This window comes from Vicugna pacos, chromosome 6, assembly GCF_048564905.1.
Source record: "Vicugna pacos chromosome 6, VicPac4, whole genome shotgun sequence".
NCBI lineage: Eukaryota > Metazoa > Chordata > Mammalia > Artiodactyla > Camelidae > Vicugna > Vicugna pacos.
Genome location: NC_132992.1, coordinates 4,915,386 through 4,931,865, shown reverse-complemented (window position 1 = coordinate 4,931,865; position 16,480 = coordinate 4,915,386). Strand labels below are relative to the sequence as shown.

The 16,480-nt window shown below is 36.7% G+C and overlaps 1 protein-coding gene across 4 annotated transcripts in view; it reads left to right on the top strand.

Moving 5' to 3' along the window:
- Positions 1-16,480, top strand: part of TRIP4 (thyroid hormone receptor interactor 4) — a 63,926-nt gene that overhangs the window by 30,400 nt on the left and 17,046 nt on the right. For all 4 annotated transcript variants that reach the window (XM_072962248.1, XM_072962247.1, XM_006209589.3 and 1 more), the window contains 6 exons: positions 694-823; positions 2,945-3,160; positions 6,465-6,588; positions 10,376-10,563; positions 13,520-13,644; positions 14,674-14,765. In XM_072962248.1, coding sequence (XP_072818349.1) covers positions 694-823; positions 2,945-3,160; positions 6,465-6,588; positions 10,376-10,563; positions 13,520-13,644; positions 14,674-14,765 — 875 coding nt within the window. The remainder of the gene's footprint in view (positions 1-693; positions 824-2,944; positions 3,161-6,464; positions 6,589-10,375; positions 10,564-13,519; positions 13,645-14,673; positions 14,766-16,480) is intronic.

The following is a 16,480-nucleotide window of genomic DNA, read 5'->3' as shown; positions in this document are numbered from 1 at the left end:
GTTTTATCATAATATATGGCTGTCTTTTCTGGATCAGATTTGTGGTATGCTGTCACAAAGGAGATAATACACGGGCCAAGGAATAAATATACGCTTTAGAGTTAGACAGACCTAAGTTTGTATTTTGTTTCCACCTTTTAATTTCCAACTTAGTAAACTCAGTCAGTTTTTTAATGTCTCTGAGCTTCAATTTATCTGTAAAACAAAGATAATACAAACTGTCTTATAGGGTTATTGTGAAAATTAAGTAGTATGTATTAAATGCCTTAGCATGTAATAAGTTCTCCATTATTGATTTCTGTCCCTTTCCTGCAATTTCTTCTCTTTTTTCTTCTATTATTTAGTTTTTAGCTTTGATATATGAAGTATGTTTAAAAGCTATATTCAGCCCTATTCAATAACTTTTTTTATTTATAAAGCCTTTTTATACTGTGTTGTTAAATAGTTTGTTACCTTTAGTGATCCACATTTCCATGAGGGAAGAAATAAATTCTTAACATTTACTGAGAACCTATTATGTTCGAGCACTTCTTGATGCTTGACAAGTAAAACCTGGCCTATGTACTTGTTTTTTGCCATGGCTGGCCGTCATTAGGGGCAAAGCTAGATCTTTTCATGTGTTCTTTGCTGCACAGTGGTACAACTAATTTGTATTATAGGCTGACAACATTTGATTTCCTTATTGAATTTCAGGGACTGAGAATTCTGGAAAGGTGGACATCTCTACCAAGGACCTTCTTCCTCATCAAGAATTACGATTTAAATCTGGTCTGGAGAAGGCTATCAAGCATAAAGACAAATTGTTAGAGTTTGACAGGACTAGGTATGATGTGATTAGAATAAAAAATGCTAAGAAAAAGACTAGTCCGTTATTTTGGCACTTGATCTTTTTAGGGTGGACTATGGAAGCGTTTACAGCAAAAGAAGAGCTGAAGGCTCTATCTAGGGGTTATACATCTTGTTTTTGAATCCATGTTTGAATAAGTTAGGCTCCCACCAAAAGGATCTTACCTTGCAACATTTTTGATTCTTAGCAAATGCTAGTATACCCCCTGGAAAGTTGATCTGAGTTGACAGATTCCCTGCTTGTTTCATTTACAGCCATTCATTCATTCAGTCAGCACATGTTAAAATGCCTACCATGTACAAATGTTGTGCCAGGCCCTGGAGATTCCCTAAGAAATTGCCTTTGGGAGAGTGTAGGTAACACCATATCATGGGAAGGCGTGATTTACCCTCCCTTTTCCCTTTGACACTAAATTTGTCTTCTTTTTCAATAATGTCCCTAAATTTTAAGTTTTACACACCTACACTTTGGTCATTTAGCCCACTAACTTCTCTTTAGGAGGCAAGTTGATGGATTTGTTAGTTCTATTTTTAATTTCTCTTTCATTTTTTTTTCTCCGTTTGGACAATATATGTATTGAGATCTAGTTGGTGGTAAAGAATATTTTTTGTTTTTGTTTTGGGGGGAGGTAATTAAGTTTATTTACTTACTTATTTATTTTAATGGAGGTACTGGGGATTGAACCTAGGACCCTGTGCTTTACCACTGAGCTGTACCCTCCCCCCTAAAAGAATCTTTAAATAGGGTTTATTGGGGGAGGGTATAGTTCAAGTGATGGAGCACATGCTTAGCATGCATGAGGTTCTGGGTTCAATTCCCAGTACCTCCTCTAAAAATAAGTCTAATTACCTCCCCTAGCCCCCCACTCAGCAAATTAATTTTAAAAAATTTTAAAATAGGACTTATATTCTCACTTCTCAGACACTGAATCTCTTCTTTAATGGTAACTAAGTATGTCTGTTTCTAGCCTTATAATCCTTTGGTTACACACACCTAATATAGATCATTTGCATGGGATATAACTTTGAAAGCTATTCCTTGAGTAAGCCCATCACAAGGTTTGTAACTAATATTTGCTCTTAAACTTTTAATTATCACTTTTAGCCCTTCTCGGTGAAACTTACTAGAATAGAGTACATTTTTTGTTAAAGAGAAACTGGAAAAGGATCTCTCCCTATTGATTTTGCCTTTATGCTCGTGTGTTCAGGGACACCAGTTTCATTATTTAGGTTCACCTATAGTATAGGACCACTCTCAGTCTACTTTAAAACTTCCGTAATTCTAGCTGAGCCCTGGAAAATTGCTAAATGATTCTGATTTCAGTATTTCCCAATACCTGTATGTATCATTAATTTCTAGTGAGGCAGTTGAGACTGGATTTGTAACTTTGGAGTAGTCAGTTGACTTCTTTGAGCCCCTATCTGTAGAATGAGAGAGTTGGATCATCAGGATTCCTTCTAGTTCTTAGTTTCTTTGTCAGTGTAATTTTAGAAATAGGCCTGATTGTTATAATCTTGGAACATGCCCCTTGTATATTGAGGGAAGGGCTGAAGATAGGGTTGGGGTGGGGATGGCGGAGGTGGTTGAAAAATGACATATAGAAGTAGTAAAATAATAAGATAACTGAAGAATAAGTTACAGGACTGAGGGTCCAGGATAGAGCTCCAATTTCTAAGGAAAAAGGGCAGCAATTGGGTCTAGCAAGAATAGACTAGGTCCCAATTGTGCAGGGACTAGGATGTTGAGTAAGCTACCAAGATGCGAACTCAGATGCAGCAAAATCAGACAGAATTCCAGCTATAAGGTGAGGGTTGGACTAGTAAGAAAAGTAGGACAATAAATTATGGTGCTATGTCTTTTCCTGCCCAGGGTAAGATTAGTTCTAGGAGCTGATTCCCTGCAGTGGGGATAAGGTATATGCAGAAGGTGGGAACCAGGCAGAGCTTGACCTATTTTTGGAACATTCTTGGTCATCTATATTCGAGATGATAACTTTCAGGATAGTAGAAGAGTGAGCTGCTTTGAAATAGCTTCCTAGTAATCAAGTCCCTGTTTGTCATCAATGTAATTACCATATGTTCTTTTATTTTTCTTCAGCATTCGAAGGACCCAAGTCATTGATGATGAATCAGATTACTTTGCCAGTGATTCTAACCAGTGGTTGTCCAAAATTGAGCGGGAAGCCCTACAGAAGCGAGAGGAGGAGCTGAGAGAATTCCGACATGCCTCTCGGCTCTCTAAGAAGATCACCATTGACTTTGCAGGCAGGAAGATCGTGGAGGATGAAAATCCACTAGCTGAGTATCACAGCAAGTAAGTGGGCAACACCAGAAGGGGTCTGAAAAACGGGGGCAGTCTGACTGTAAAAGATTTCCCCCCTTTAATGGGTCTGCTGTTTCTGTTAATTTTTGAAGTAATACATTTATTTGGAATAGAAACGTGTAAGAGTAGCTAAGAAAATTTTGAAAATGAACCATGAGGGCACCTTATTCTCCTATATAACTACTGTAGTTTTGTAAAAAGCTGTATGTATGTGTGTATCTATGTATTGTAAAAAAAACCCAAAAAACCTTTTTAAAACAATGAGGTACAGTTTGGGCACAGGAATAGATCGATGAAATGTAATAGAATTCAGAAAGAGACCTGTGTGTCTGCATTGTGTGTGTATGTGTGCATGAGTGTGTGTCTATAGCTTTGTAAATACAGAGATGTTTAAATTTAGTACATTTAGTAATTTGTAATTAGTTACAAAGGAAAAGATTAAATAAACGATGGGCCACCAGCTTAGAAACAATCTATGTTAGATCTCTACCTCAAACCATACTGCGATAATAAGTCTGACTAAAGCATTAAATGCAAAAGAAATAAAAGGATCAGAAAGAAATAGAATAGTAGAAATTTAGGAGAATAAAGTTACTGTCTTGGTATGGTAAAGCTCTTTGTAAGCAAAGTATAAAATCCAGAAGTCGAAGAGACATAAGATATTTTAAATAAAGTAAAAAAGTACAAGACTGCAAGAAAACATTTTAAACAGTTTTAACAGTTAAAAAGAGCAATATCCATACTATATAAAGACCTGCAAATTAACAAGACAAATCCAGTTGAAAAATGGAAAGAGGCTAAGAACAGATAATTTACAAGTGAGGAAATTCAGATGGCCAGTAAGCATTTGAAAAGATGCTCAGTTAGCTATTAGGGAAGTGCAAATTTTAAAATATAATGTATCATTAAATTGGCTGAATATTAAAATATGTAACATTGCATCATCTGTGAGTGTAGGAAAATGGATATGCCCTCTTAGTACTGGGGATTGAACCCAGGACCTCATGCATGCTAAGCGTGCACTCTACCACTGAGCTATAGCCTCCACCTGCTTCTGTTTCATTTTGCTGTGAACCTAAAGCTGCTCTAAAAAGTAAAATTTATTGAAAAAAATTTACTTCATGGCCAATTTCAAGTTAACAACATGAAGTTACTGAATGTAGAGTTGAGAAAAGTTACACATGTTGGTTTCAGCACAGCACAGAAAAGAAAGCCCACGGAGGGGGATGTAAAATATAGCCCAAGTGGTAGAGTGCATGCTTAGCATGCACAAGGTCCTGGATTCAATCCCCAGCATCTCCTCTAAACATAAATAAGTAAATAAAACCTAATTACCTACCCCCCTCCAAAAAAAAAAAAAAAAAAAGCTCATGGAGCTCACTCCCTGTTTTGGAAATGGCATACATCTCTCTGTCTCTTTATGTTTCTTTCTCTCTTACACACACATACAGAGAAAACTGGATATTAGTGAACACAGTAGTGCTTTCTTCCCACAAGGCTCAATCCTTGGCCTTCTCTTTTATACCTGGCAAATCCATCATAGAATTTTCCTAAACAAAGGTTATTCTCTCCCTGAAAGAAATTCTACCACTAACTTCAGAATAATTATTTATTCTTACCTAATACGGATATGATAGACAGATACAAAGAAAAAAACAAACTTATATCTGGGTGACAGGTTCAGGAATTTTTCATTTTCTTTCTATTAATTTGCATTTTCTAATTTTTCCATAGTCATGAATTGCTTTTATGACAAAATCATTTTTATGTACAATAAGATATAGTGAAGCCTTTTAGAAGTGAAATTGGGCAGTATCTCAAAATTTAAATTCTGCATACTTTTGACTTATGAGCTATACACTAAATATCAAGATGCTAGTTTCTTTGTCTCTCAACAATTAAAAAAATAAATTTGCCATTCTGACACATGAAAAATGGTATTTCATCATAATTTTTATTCACATTCTTTTGCTTTGGTTGTATGCTGTTAAGTCTAAACATTCTAAAAATGTATTGATTAGCAATTTGTATAATTTCTTTTATAGATTCTAGAGGTGTGGATATACTTGGCACTGTACTATGTTACAAATCTGTTTCTCCTTTAGATCCCACTATCCCCATCCTATTTTAGATTTACCTCTTCCCTCAAATTCTTGAACTTTTTTTTTTTCCCTCTAACTTTCATGCTTTACCTTTTTTCTTCTGCTTTTCCCTTGCTTTGGAAATCCTTCCTCTAATCTTTGCTTTTTAAATATCTACCTCCCCTTTGAACCTACTTGATACAACACATAGGATGATGAGATAACAGCCACCAGATGGATTGTGCCTGTCTCATAGTAATAATTACACCCTCCCATATGTTGTTTGTCATCTTTATAGCTGTCTTAAACTGCTACTTAGATTCAGAGCTTCCTGAAGGCAGGAATCCTGCCCTCTACCCCTTTTAAGTTGCCTTGCACCTTAAAGGTTCCTAACAAATATCTCTTTAATTGTATTCAAGGTCACGGTCAGTCTTTTCTACCAGTAAAAGCTTTTCATTATGTTCTGCCTCAGAATTATCATTGTCCACAAATGGTTGTCAAGCATCTGGCAGGGACATGGAGTGCAGCAGCGAGTAATGTAGATCTGTAGCATAGAATAAGGTATGGTTCCTGCAGAACTTAAAATCTCTTACTAACCAGCAAGATTAGTTCCATAATCTTTAAATGAAAAAATCACATTTTTTTATAGGATTAGAGCCAGATCTTCATAGCAAACACTGTAGACACAGGATAACATGGTAGAGTTGATGACTGTTTAAATAGTAGGTGCAACAGGACTTCAAAGAAAGAAGTGAGTACTTTTGTGCTGGGTCAGTAGAAGGCCACCTCAGAAGTTCTGGGACTTGAAGCAAGGATACAATTCAATCAGCATGGAAGAGTAGAGAGGGACTCCTTAGAGGTTGAAAGAATAATTGAAGATATTGAGAAATAGGCTGCCGTAGAATACTCTTTTGTGAGTCAGGCTGTTTCTAGGCAACTTTTCTAATCTCGGCATTACCAGTAATCTTGTTAAACAGATAAGTGGTTGTAATGTGCCCTACCTATTTTCTTAGTGTTCAGGAGCTTTTTACTGACTCATACTCCTTAGGGTTCTTGGGAAGAGAAGGGGAGGTTGGTATGGGGAATGAGGAAAATCATCCCCTCTTTGAATTTCAAACTTCATTACTGTTGACAAGTTTTATGTTTGTGCTAAGTAAGGCTATTCTGAGCATGGAACATTACCAATTATTGTATCCTTTGGTTTGTTATCACAGACTAGATGAGGCAATACAGGCTATTGCCAGTGGAACCTTGAACCAGCCACTGACCAAATTGGATAGATCTGAAGAGCCTTTGGGACTTCTGGTGAATCCCAACCTGTACCAGTCGCCTCCCCAGGTTGGTGGACCTTTGCTCTAACTGATGATGAAAGAAGTTTGGACCCAGATAATTTGCCTTTCAGGTCTGACTGTCTCGTAAGCGTTAGATACCAATCTGCTCTTTCAATACACCTACCGACTTTACTCTCTGGCCCAGTTTTTTTTGCAGCACTTCTGACAAGTTGTCTTTTGAGCATTTCTCAAGAGAAGGTTTTGTTAAGTACTGTAGAGGTTTAAACAATAATCCCATGGTCCTTTTGTTAATGTTCTTTCTCTATCTTTCATAGAATGTGGGTAGTCCCATAGAGTGGTTTTTTAAACTAATACATTAATTCAGTTATTCAGTGTTATTCATTTTTCAAGTACATTGAGCATCTACTGTGTACAATCACAGTAGTAAGTCATCAACCAGACACTCTTCTGTCCTTAAAGAAGTCATAGACTAGTAGAGGAAAAGATTACATAAGCAGCTCTGATATTAATAGAGATATAAATAAAAGTACAGTGGAAACACAGAGGAGGGAAAGACTACTTGAGTTGAGAGGTGTAAAAGAGGCCTTTATAGGGAAGATGACATTCATTAAAAGTAAATTTACAAGAGAATGGTGTTTGAGGTTGGTGGGAAAAGAAAACATTCCAGTCAAAATTAACTGCAGGATACCTCCCCAACCGCACAACCCACTCCCAAAAAAGTATGCAGAATTAACTGTAGGAATACGATGTGGCAGATGATACACACACATTTTTTTACACACGTACATACATGTACACATATATACATACATACAGTTGAACAATGCAGGGAAGAATTAGGAGCACTGGCCATCTGTACAGTAGAAAATCCATGTCTATCTTATGATTATGTCTGCCCTCCATAAAGTGGTTCCACATCCAAAGTAGGTTCCACATCTGCAGATTCAACCAACTGCAGATCGTATTTTTCGGTAGTATTTACTATTGAAAAAAAATTCGTAAGTGGACCCATGCAGTTCAAACCCATGTTTTTCAGGGGTGAGCTATATATGGAATAGTGAATTTAGGCTACCAAGGTAGTACTCATAAAAGGATTATATCGCAAGGAATAGATTAGGGATAGGTAGGTAGTCAGATCACTGAAGAGTTAAATGTTTAGCTAAGACGTTTTCACATTTTTATTTTGCAAATAAATGTGGGTCATAAAATGTTCTTAAGCAGAGAGATGCAGTCAGAGCACTGCTTTAGACAGTTTCACTGGGGATACTCATTCAGCACTGTCTACGTGCCAGGTTCTTTACTAGATGCTGGGAGGTTAAAAGGCAAAAGCCCAGCTCCTGTTTTTAAGGACTTCAGATTTAGTGGGAAGATGAGTTTGAATACAGAAAATTTCAATTCCTCAAGATAATTGCTATGATAGACACATGTCATAGACACAGTTGGAGTTGAGGAGAGAGATCGTAAACCCACCAGAGTAGTCACAAAAGATAATGATGTTTGAGAAGAGACTAAAGAGATGAATAGGAATTTCCAAGCAGACAAGTCCAGGGAGAGAATTCTCCGTAGATGGTATAACATGTACAAAGGCTCTGCAGCTTGAGAGCATTGTAGGCTTGGAGAACCACAAGTAATTAAGTATCGCTAGAAATTAAACTGGGCTAGTAAGTGTATTAGTTTCCTAGGGCAGCCATAACAAAGTGCCACAACTGATTGGCTTAAAACAACAGAAATTTATTTTCTCACAATTCTCAACACTGAAATCAAGGTGTTGGCAGGGCCATGCTCACTCCAAATGTTCTATGGGAGAATGTGTCCTTGTCTGTTTGAGGTTCTGGTGGTTCTAGGCATCCCTTGGTTTACAGCTGCATCACTCTACTCTCTGCCTCTGTCTTTACGTGGCCATCTTCCCTGTGTGTCTTTGTCTCTGTGTATTCTCTTATAAGGCTATTAGTCATTGGATTTGGGGTCCACTCTAATCCAGTATGGCTTTATCTTAACTTGACTGCACCTGCAAAGATGCTGTTTCCAAATTCACTGTCACAGATTCTGGGAGTACATAAATTTGGGAGGGATGCTACTCAACCCAGTATAGTAGGTAACATCATGAAAGCCCTTATGTTTCATGCTGATGAGTTTGGTTTTATCCTAAAGTGAGCAAGAAAGAGTCCTTGAAGAATTTCAGCAGAAGACTGACATGACTTCCATGCCTATGTAGAGAATGGATTGGAGGGAAGAGGAAAGCAGAGGCAAGGAAATAGCTAGGAAGATTATTGCAGTAGTACAGTGGGGGACAGATGAGGACCCAAATTAGTGTTGCAGCTAGCAGTGAAGTAGAGAGATACTTAGAGGCTGTAAATGGAGGTGAGACCAGTTAGCTGGCTGCAAATGGTATTATTGAAAGATAATAAGATTAATTTAGGAAAGTAGATGTGGAGTAGGGAAACAGGTAATACAAACAAGAACTGTGATCGAGGTAGAACAGAGAATTAGGATCTCGGGATCGTTCAAATATCAACTTTTTTATAAAATCACTCACTTCCCCTGTAATGGATCAGTTCTTCTGTGTTCCCACTTAAGGACTTAAATCCCCGTGTAGTATTTACTCAGTTCTGCCTTACGTTTTGGATAATTATTTATGTGCCGTCTACTAGGATTGTAAGTTCCTTGAAAGCAAGAACTGTATCCTTTTTTATATAAGTCTCCTTGCTTTATATGCTTTTCACTTAGTAAATGTTTGGTTTTTCTTTTTAAGATATGACACAGCTGATAACAGTCATAAAATTTTATTGCAGAAAGATTTTTAGAGATTCACTTAGTCCAACTCCATAATTTTACAGTTGAGGAAACTAAAACATTTAGGGGTGAAATTATTGTTTAGTCTCTAGACTGACATTCTAGCATTTTTATTTTCCCTATAAATTATTAAATAAAAAATAAAAATAAATTAATACAATTGAGTCCAAACTTCTTCATCCCAATAGAGCCCCTCCCTCCTTTTTTTGAAAATGAATTTCAGAGCACTTAGTCTTCTTGTTCTGGAAGAAGTGTTAACCTTTCCCCCCCCCCCTCTTTTGTGGGGAGGTAGTTAGGTTTATTTATTTTTTAACAGAGGTACTGGGGATTGAAACCAGGACCCTGTGCATGCTTGGCAGGCATGCTACCACTAAGCTATACCCTCCTAGAAATGTTAACCTTTGTCATTCTCTGACTGAGTTACTGCCAGGATTCTTTAGCCTTCTGTAATTACCTGTACTCTGTAATTGTATATTCACTTTACATGATGGGAGTAGTGCTCAATCCTCTCTTTTCGGGGACAGTTGTTCATTTCAGGATAAGAGGAATACTTCATGCATCTAATAGTCAGAACTGCTGGCCCCTGAAAGCATCTGTTTGGCTTTATCATGGTAACAGCATGCGACCCTGCCCCTGCGAAGATTGTGTGGACCAAAATGTTGAACCTTCTTTTCACTGATAGGATTATATTGGGAAATTGTGCAAAATCTTGTATGAATCATTAATAAGTTTAAAGTGGAAATAATTAAAGACCAAGTGTTTGGTCTGATAGTTGTGCTGTTGCTAGAATTAGGAAGCTATGTATGGAGAATTCAACATTATCTAATTGTCCTTTAAGAAAAGTCCTTTTTATTATACGTGAGATTCCTCCTGAATTTATACCTTCTCCACCTTGTTTCAGACAAAGATGAAATACATTTTTCTAAGAGAATATTCCCAGTATGATTTGTTCATTATTAGCCTTCATCTCATTTTGTATACCTACCCCAGATTCTTCCCTTGTCAGACAAAATTATATGTTTGATTTCTTTCCTGTATAGTGGATAGATCAGACAGGCGCAGCCTCACAGAAGGCAGCTTTCCATTCAGCAGGATCGGGGCTAGAATTCAACTCATGTCGGCAGCAGTTTCGAATTCAGGACCAAGAATTTCAGGAAGGCTTTGATGGTGGCTGGTGCCTCTCTCTGCATCAACCTTGGGCTTCTCTGCTTGTCAGAGGGATTAAAAGGTAAGGACAGAAATGAATCTTGGTGGTAGAAGATTTTGCATAAACTTGATTTAGAATTATGGATTGGAATTCATTTTCCCCAATCTAGGGATGATTTATAATACTCTTTGGCACACAGAACTTTAAGCAATATATTCATGTTACGGACTTGTTTTTCACTGGCTAGCTTCAAAAAAAAAAAACAGGTTAGAAAGACTACGGATCCTAGTCATAATAAAGAATAGAATATTAGTGTTTTCACGTTTTGAAGGAAGTCTACTGAGAATGTCTCTTGGCTTTGGCTTTGCCTTTGTAATACAGCACTCAGCAACCTTAATGGTTTGAACCTATTGGAAATGGAAAGTTTTTATGCTTACTTATTTTTATTTAAGACACCAGCCTAACTTGTTTTGTTTTTCTTTCTATACATCTATTTGAGTAACCATACTGAGGAACTATTTTACCACAAATTCCTTTTCTATAAAAAGTGGAGGAAGTAGTGAGGGTTAAGTAGAGGTATTATAAACTTACGCTACTGTACCTATTAGTGATGGTAATAGCTTACTATTCTATGGTTTCACGTGTTTATTCTCAATTCAACTTTTTTAAATGTTTTTTTCTTAGCTTTTATAAATGTGAATAGAAAACTGATACAGAAAAGTAGCTAGAAAAAGAAAGATCACCTGTAATTCCACCACCTAGAAACAGCACTGTTAGCATTGTGGAGGTTTGTTTATATTGTTTTTCCTGTGCAAATTGTTGCATAGTGAGGTCATTATATATTTATATTATGTTTTTCTTCTTTCGTTTATCGTTACATGTTCCTTTTTCCTGGTTTTTTGAGATGCAGATGACATAATGACATTGTTTTAAAGGTGTACAACATAATGGTTTCATATATATATGCATATTGCAAAATGATTACAACAGTAAGTTTAGTTAACATCTATCACCTTGCATAGTTACAATTTTTTTTGTTTCTTATGATGAGAACTTTTAAGATTACTCTTTTAGCAACTCAACTATACAATACAGTATTGTTAACTGTAGTCACCATGCTGTATATTATATCCCTAGGATTTATTTATCTTACAACTAGAAGTTTATACCTCTTGGACCACCTTCACTCATTTCCCTCTGGCAACCACCAATCTGTTCTCTGTATCTATGAGATTGGTTATTTCAGATTCCACATATAAGTAAGATCGTAAAGTATCTTTCTCTGTATGACTTTTTTCACTTAGCATAATACCCTCAAGGTTTATCCATTTTGTTGCAAATAACAGGATTTCATTTTCTTTTTTTTATGGCTAAATAATATTCTTCATCCATTTTCTTCACACTCATCAATGGACATTTAGGTTGTTTCCATGTTTTGGCTATTAAAAATAATGCTGCCGTGAATGTGGGGGGTGTACATATCTCTTTTTTCGTTCTTTTTTTATCTATCAGAATTTTATATCCTTGGCAGTGTCCTAACTCAAATCAGTAATAATGCCTTATATTTAAATACAGTCTTGCAATTTTCAAAGCAGTACCTCTATTTAAGTAGATCAGGCCAGTATTATTACAATCCTGAACACCTAGGCAGGCAGAGGTAAAGTAGCTTGCGCTGAATTGCAAAGCTAGTTCGTGGCAGAGATGGAACTAGAATTCAGGTTTTCAGAGTGCTTTTTTTCACTCTTACTGTGTAAGCCTCTGTCATTTCTCTATTTTCCTGAAAGAAGATTTATTATCAGAATTTAGGAACAATCATTTCTGCTTGATGTTGTCATGATTAGTTGTGATTTGCATCCTTCATTAAGGTGCATTACCGTTTTTCTCCCCTCTTGAAGGTCAGACCTTCTTGCTTTGACTCCTAATTGTTTCATAATCCATGATTTAGTGCCATTACTCAGATCTCTGCAGTTGAGGTGTCTTCCGTTTCCAAAGTAGAAAAGCAGCTTGCCTACTGCTGTGGGAATCAGAATGTTTACGTTTCTCATCCTATTTTGAATCTGTTATTCATATTTTCTCACTGAAAAGAACAGGATGAGCAGTATCCAGCCCACAATCACTAGTGCCACAGAAATGAAGTGGGTGGTTCTGCTGCATTTGTGAGACCGTTTACCCAATAACCTTTCGGATCATTTGGTGTAGAGGGAAAAAATAATATTGATTCATTCCTCATTTATTGACTACCTGGCACTGTTCCAATTCATCTATATTGGAAAACTAAGGATATGAGAAATTCCCTGTTTCCCATTATAAGACTAGTATAATAAGGGTATATTATCAAGATATGTTATTTCATTTTATGGGAACTAAATGAAAAACATCTTTTTGTAATCCTTGGAGAGTAGGGAGTAATTAAATTCTCTTGAAGTGCATTTTGTTATTCCACTTAAAGATTCTTTCAAACTAGTTAACAGGTCATTTAATTATCTTCAAAGAACTTGTATAAAACACTTAAGAAAATATAAATGAATGTGGTTACAATTTAGAGTAAAGATGATAGGCATTTTTATTTACATAAATTCTATTAAATAGTAATTATAAAAATACTATTCGTGGGGAGTTATGTGTGGGTGAGGATTTTTCTATCATGTTGAAGAACAACTAATTAATAAATCTTTCATGACTTAAAGGCAAGGATTTCCATTTTTGTGGGACAAGTTGGATGCCTTGAAAATAGGTTTGGATTGTCAAGTTCCCAAGGCTAGTGAAAGCTCCAAATCTGAGTTACAGAGATCAGGTTAAAAAACAGGAGCTGAGAAAGATGAATTGTCTTTGTTCAGATGATAGAAAAAAACTAGAGAACAGTATTCATACTTAAGTGAAAGGTATTACAGGAGAAATGTTTTTCACAAAAAATACCCCTCTTGGTGAGGTATCATCTATAGATCTCTTGATTCAACTGGATAATTTGTTGTATGTTATCAGATCCTCCAAGACACTAGAATTTAGATTCTTTCTACTGAATTTGTATTTGTTGAAGGGTGGAGGGCAGAAGCTGGTACACCCCTCACAGAGGACGACTTTGGATAGCAGCCACAGCCAAAAGACCCTCCCCTCAGGAAGTCTCAGAACTCCAGACTACATACCGTTTTCTTCGTGGGAAAGGTAACAGCTGTATTTTTTTTAATTTCAGTCTTACTTTGTGGAGAGAAGTCACTGAAGTTCATCTTCTTTCACTTCCTTTTTCCTGTGGGTTGGTTGGTTGGTTGGTTTTTTTTGTTTGTTTTTGGCTGAAAGGGACTTTATTTGTATAGTGGCAAATCATAGACAGCTGTTCAAAGCATTAATTCATCAAACAATACAAATAAAAAATCAGTTCCCAACACCAAGAATCAACCAAATAGTCATAATTTTTTCCTTTTCTTAAAATTATGAGAGTAAAACAACTACAGTAAATTCTGGGATCTTTAGATTTGGAAGAACAACCACAAATAAGAATTTATTAATTGGGAGTGACCCAATGTAGACATATGCTATTGGATTTGGACAGATGAAAGTTGGATGACTTAAGTGGCATATTTTGGGAATCACCCTAAGCACAGGATCCTAAAAAACCACTTTGACTCTTAGGTGTCTTGGTTTCCTTCCTCTTACTCAGCCATACAGTTTTTTGAAGGCAGAATGAGAGAGTAAGTGCAAAACCACCTTTAAAAGCTGTTAGGAAATCAAACTTTAGGAATCAAGGTTCGTGTTTCCTTAAAAATGCTGTTTTGGCTGATATGACCGACTTATTTTAAATTCATATTCTGACATTCTTATGTTTTTTACTACATTTTATGGTTTTTCTCTTGACATCTCTAGCTTGTTTCCAAAACCCATCACTACCAAACTGCAGTCTGATCCACCTGAGTAGAGTAGAATTAATTTGTTTGAAGTTGTGGGGTCCTTGAACTTCGATGGTATGAAACTAATTTTCCTATAGTTTAGGATGTGGATAGTGGACTAAGCCAGCTACTCACTGAATTTTTTTGCTAAAATACAAACAGTTGTGCCAAATAAGAAGCCTCATTGTTTTCCTTATGCCTACAAGTAGGTAATAGAGAAAGCGATTTGTTCAGAATTGAAAACAGATATGTGAGTTCCAAGGTCTTAAAGAGGGAAATTTATCCAATCCTTCCATTATTCTTGATTCAGATGTGGAGTTTCCCAGTGACTATCCATCAGGTTGTCTCCTGGGTTGCGTGGACCTAATTGACTGCTTGTCCCAGAAGCAATTTAAGGATCAGGTGAGTAAAGAGTATTTCTCTTGGACGGTTGCTTTGTTTGCCGCCATAGCTGACCTGTAGAGCCTTCAATTCAGAATATCCTGGAGATAGTAAGGTGCTAACAACCGAATTTGGACACATGAAGAGAATCTTTTAAAGAGGAAATATTGGGAAGAGAAGACCGTGGCAGAAACAAATATTTGGTGATGCTTTGGTTCCTGGTATGTGGAGGACTGGTACATAAACGTTTCTGCATAAAAAGCTATTGCCACAGTCCAGCTAGCAAGAATAGCTGGATTCTTATCCTTTAATAAAACTTTGCTGCTTTTGGCAAAGAAACCCTCCATTATTCCTTAAATTATGTCAGTTAGGTGGTGGGAAATGGTAGAATTTGTCATTACTTATTCTGAAACATTTGGTCCAAGCCAGAGTATTCATGATAGGCAAGTATGTTTGAACTCCAGTTGTCCAGACAGTGCCAGGTTTGGGTGTGTGTGAGTGTTTGTGCGTACATATGTATGCATTTTTTAAAAATTTTTGATTGTTAATGATTGAACTGACATAACTAAAGTACATTTTTGAACAGTAGAGGGAGCTGAAAGACTTTGGCTTAATTGGAAAATTCTTGAAATTTAGAGCCTTTTTGATTAGGCTCAGGCTAGGAGGAATCCAGAATGAGAAGGTCCATCCTTGAAGCATGAAGAGTCTTACCTAACCAGATGGTTTTCCTGTTCTTGAATAGCTACTTTTTGCAATAGGGGTTCCCCCACTGTGCTTAAAAAATGTCCTTTAGCTTATTTTCTCAATAAATTCTTTATTTTCCAGACTTTCCTTTGCCTTTCATTACTGCCATTAGTGTCTGCCTTTTAGAAAAACTGCTCCGGTCCATTTCACTCTCTATCCATTCCTCAAAGATTTTAGCCAATAGTTATTATCCTTCCAGTTTTCTACTTTTTGTTTTCCTGGGGATTGCCTCCTCAGCTCTTTTCTAATTTCTGTATGTGTATGAGTACAGTACATGTGTTCTGGTATGAATTTTGACTCCAACCCTTTTGTTCTGCCCTCAGTACCTGATCCAGACCTAGGCAAAACATGGAGTCCCTTTGTTTTCCACACCCCAATGTGCCTATCCTATCTTTTTGCAGATCTTTTACCTATTTTTTTTTCAGGGTCTTCTTTCCTCTCCTCCCTTTTTTTTCAGTCTAGAAGTAATAATTGTAAAAATTCCTTATCTTGGTGTAGGCCTTAGAGTTTTACAGACTCTCAGGTACAGCTTAGTATAACTTAATGTATTATATTTTCTCCTTAGGTTATTTGCATTCTAAAAGAGAACCCAGGAGCATCTGGCAGTGTGGGTGATGGGATTGTCTTTACTTTCTCATTTGTTAATTAATCAGGCCACCACTTGATACAGGTCAAATGATTTCAATAACTAGACAGTTAGCCAGTCATCTTTCTGCCACAGATTTGTGTTGAGAAGGGTAGGGAGCTGTAATACTAGTGTATGGAGTACCACAAGGCTTACAGGAATTAGAAATCTATTTAACAAAACAAACCTTTCTGGTTTCTCAGGGATACCTCTCTTTCAGTTCAGCATGGTAGTCCTCCTTGAGCTTATTCTGTCTTTTACACAGAGGATGCTGAGGACAGCACATAGAAGTAAAGGAATTCTCCCATATGCTCCCAGGTGGAGGTCCTGGCAGCTCTTCTTATGAATTTCCCTGATGTGTGTATGA